This window comes from Gracilinanus agilis, chromosome 1, assembly GCF_016433145.1.
Source record: "Gracilinanus agilis isolate LMUSP501 chromosome 1, AgileGrace, whole genome shotgun sequence".
Lineage (NCBI taxonomy): Eukaryota > Metazoa > Chordata > Mammalia > Didelphimorphia > Didelphidae > Gracilinanus > Gracilinanus agilis.
This window is the reverse complement of record NC_058130.1, coordinates 221,224,960-221,229,313: the sequence shown is the minus strand read 5'-3', so window position 1 is coordinate 221,229,313 and position 4,354 is coordinate 221,224,960. Positions and strand designations below refer to the sequence as shown.

At 34.7% G+C, this 4,354-nt stretch overlaps 1 protein-coding gene across 1 annotated transcript in view; it reads right to left on the bottom strand.

Moving 5' to 3' along the window:
* Positions 1 to 2,063: 2,063 nt before the first annotated feature.
* PDZD9 (PDZ domain containing 9) overlaps positions 2,064 to 4,354 on the bottom strand; it is a 32,824-nt gene continuing 30,533 nt past the window's right edge. The window contains exon 4 of the mRNA XM_044657452.1: positions 2,064 to 2,466. Coding sequence (XP_044513387.1) covers positions 2,064 to 2,466 — 403 coding nt within the window. The remainder of the gene's footprint in view (positions 2,467 to 4,354) is intronic.

Sequence of the window (4,354 nt, the reverse complement as noted above, 5' to 3'; positions counted from 1 at the left end):
TTTTTTGTCTGTTAAATTGAATACATACCTACTTTGGTAGATACTAAGGGGGATGAGAATACTTGAGTAAAAAAGCATAAGAAATTTATATAAAGATCACTCAGATTTCAGTCTATCAGTTTATAAAACTATTTACACTGTTTATAAAAACAGGAAAGTAGATCAGTGGAACACATTAGATGAGCAAAAACGAAAAACAGGAGCCTCCTTGTTCAATCAACCTAAATGCTAAGAGAAGATTCCCTTATTTACAAGGACTGCCAAGAGAACTAGAAGAGACATGAAAGGAATTAGATGTAGTCCAACATTTTACACACCCTCCTTTAATATAAAAGGTCATCTCATAAAGAAGAATATCTTTTACAACTCTGGCTTGGGGGGGAGGAAGGAAGGGGCAGGGCATTGCTTGGGGGGAGAGGATTTTTTATCCAAACCAGGAGAGAGGATATCATAAAAGAAAGGCAGATTTGACAACAGAAGAATTTTTAATGCTACTGCATAAGTAAAATCAAGTCCCAAATATATACAAGAAAATATATTCTTTTACATATATTCATTAAATATATATTTTATATACAGAACATATATTATTTAAGTTATAGATGATTCTAACAATTCCACATTATTTACAACTGAATTGGCAGTATCCAGTTAAGCCCTACCAAATTTTCAAATATATCTTAATGCCTCCTTTTGTGTTTATCAGTTATCCCTCCACCCATTAAATTAAATCTATAATAAAATCCAGTCCAAACTGTATACAAACATTACCAAGAGCCATTCTCAAAATGGTCAAAGCTATGAAACATCTTCAAAAGAAGTGCAAACCACAGATCATCACAAGTACATAATACTCCAAATCCCTGAGTATAAGAACAATACATATTCAAAAATTGTTTTTCCTCACACCAGAGATTGGCAAAGATGGAAAGACTGAAGATAAAATCTGATACATTTGATGGAGTTGTGAAGTGGCTTAGTCATTGTGTCTTTAATTTGGCATTATGGAAGAAATAACAACTCCCTAAAGCGGATAATCACAGAAACAAGGGTCTAAAATAATTCTTGTAGCTGCAAAAGAATAAGGGGAAAAAAAGTTGTTGTTAGGGAATGGCTGAAAAACTAGGGTACATAATTGTGCAGTAAAAAGTAACATGAGAAAAATAGGAAATGGGTATGAAAAAGTAGAACCAAGAAAACAATATAGTCACAGCTTCCAGAAGAGAGAGATTTAGCTCAGAATACTAAATCTGCTGTCAGATACAACCACTTTGTTTTTTCTTTCTCAAAATGGAGGGTTTAATTGGGGTTGGAGGGGCAATTGATAAAAATAAAAGGAGGTATAATATTTGAAAAAAGATTCCTGAAAATTTGGTAAAGCTAGCTAGATACAGCCAATTCAATTGTAAATACTGTAGAATTGTTAAAATGATCAGTGGTAGCAATTCACAAAGCTAAGTAGTTATCATTTAGGCAAAATTAAATGATTGGATTTCTCCATGATGGGTACATTTCAGAAAGTTTGCATAAACTGAATATAAATCAAGGTCCTATTTTCTAATCCTTTTACATTAATAGTTCAGCTTTCCCCACACTTAAATACAATAGAGCGCACAATCTAAAAGAATCCTTTTTAAAAAGAACATTTCTAAGTATGATCATTTGAGAATTTATGTTTTTTATAATAAAATATGGAGTAACTATATATACATTGACCTGGGCCAGTCTATTCCTTTTACCTTAAGAAGTGAAGATCAGTATTTTGATTTCCTCATACTTCATTCTGCCACAAAAATCCCACAGCATCATATTCATATTTGAAGATAAGTTCTCTCCAGAAAATGGTTCAAGGTACATAAAGTGTTAGGAATTGTATTGTTCTTTTGGGAATGGGAGTTTCAGAGCTAGTAATGACTAATGTTTAATAGCTAAAAAAGATCCATGAAGGCTTTTGGATTACAACTACTTCTACAAATTCAATTGGGAGGAACACATCCTTTTGTAAAGTAAACATTTAGCACTTCAGTGACACAGAAAATTAAAAATCTGATCCTGAATTAAATCTACTTCTTATGCTGTAAAATGTCCTTTTCCTGTTGAGCATAGGCACAGTCTTCAAGCCAAAAAGCATCTGATGTAGAAGAAGAGGAAGACATGTCACTGTCTTGTTTTACCATTGTCCAATATGGGGAAGGTGCTCTAAAGTCTTTTGGAACATCAATATTCTCCTTAGAATCCTTATGAATCATAACATCACATCCAATGTCTTCTCCTACTGTAAACATATGATTCTTTTTTTTATATCCATGCCATTCTGTGGAGATCGATGACAGCTTCCTTGTAGAATGATGCTGAAATGATTGTGGAGACTTATAGTACATAAATTGGCTATCTAAGTCTTCGTCTTCATCATCTTCACTACTAGAGGAAGATGTAGCATTCTCCTGTTCATATTTTTTGGATGTGCTAAAATAGAAGGAATATGTAATGAAATAGATCTTAAAATTTGCAGTATTTTTAGAATTCTTAAATGAATTGCCCTATAATCTGAATTAACCTCACTTAAAATTTTTTTAAGTAATCCTTGATCTTTTCGTTTCCTATACTTTACTTTGGAATACTTTGCATTATTTATAAAAGCTGTGTTAAAATTAAACCTGGAAGGGGGCAGCTGGGTAGCTCAGTGGATTGAGAGCCAGGCCTAGAGACAGGAGGTCCTAGGTTCAAATCCGGCCTCAGACACTTCCCAGCTGTGTGACCCTGGGCAAGTCACTTGACCCCCATTGCCTACCCTTACCAATCTTCCACCTATAAGTCAATACACAGAAGTTAAGGGTTTAAAATTTAAAAAAATAAATAAATAAACCTGGACTCACATGGAAGAACAAAAGACCAAGAATAACAAGGGAACTAATGAAAAACAAATGGGAAAGATGGGGGCCTAGCAGTACCAGATCTTAAACTGTACTACAAAGCAGTCATCATCAAAACAATATGGTACTGTGGGTTTTAAAATGTTGTGGCTGGGAAATCCCCCAGCGTGCCCCTCCTTCCTACTTCCTAGTGTGGGATTAGCCTTGAATTGGACCAATCCCATTCTAGGGAGGGGCCACACACCCCGCCCCCCCCCATTTCTGTCATGGGATTGGTCTATATAAGGATCAATCCTATGCCTAGCAGGGACTTTGAATCTAACAAGAGAGATTAGTCAGTTTCAGTTTCAGGCTGCTGGAGCTCCAGTTTTCTTTCAATTAAACTTTTACAGTTAAAAAAGAAAGAGCTTTTATTTTTATCATTTCAGTACTGGCTAAGAGATAGAAAGGTGGATCAATGTAATAGACTAGGGGTAGATGACCTCAGCAAGTTAGTGTTTGATAAACTCAAAGATCCCAGCTGTTGGAACAAGAACTCAATATTTGCCAAAATCTGCTAGGAAAACTGGTAAAAAGTATGGCGAAAATTAGGTTTAGGTCAACATCTTACACCCCTATACCAAGATAAATTCAAAATGAGTAAATGATTTAAATATAAAGAGTGAAATAATAAATAAGTTAGGTAAACATAGAATAGTATACTTGTCAGATCTGTGGGAAAGGAAGGAATTTTAAGACCAAGCAAGAGATAAAGAACATTACAAAATATAAAATAAATAATTTTGATTATATTAAATTTAAAAGATTTTATACAAACAAAATCAATGCAACCAAAATTGGAAGGGAAGCAACAAACTGGGGAAAAAATTTTATAACAAAATTCTCTGACAAAGTTCTGATTTCCCAAATATATAAGGAACTAAGTCAAATGTACAAGAAATCAAGCCATTCCCCAATTGACAAATGGTCAAAGGATATGAATAGGTAGTTCTCAGAAGAAATCAAAACTATCAATAAGCACATTAAAAAGTGTTCTAACTCCTGATTAGTGAAATGTTGGTGTGTTTTTAGGCGATGTGTTTGATGTTTATTAGGGCCAGTAACAGAAGAAAATACTGGTTTTGGGAAGGCCACCCAAGCACAGTGTAGGCAGAGTCTGACACTGAGATGACACACACAGACCACTATAATATGAAATAACAGTTGTTTAATAAACTAGGGACAGGTTGGAAAGGATGTGGATAAACTAAATCTAATGTTAACTACCTACACCTCCCCCCAGATCTAAAAATCTCTTTACAGATGTCTTCTGAGTGGTTTTCCTATTCTACTCCTATCCTCTCTATATAACCCCAAATTCCTGTACTCAGCTAAGCTAACACTCTTTGATGATTTTAAGGAAGGGGTCTGTTTAAGTCTGAGAGGGCCCAAAGATGGACCAAGATCCAAGGATCTAGGCCAGGTCTCATGATTAGCCGTTG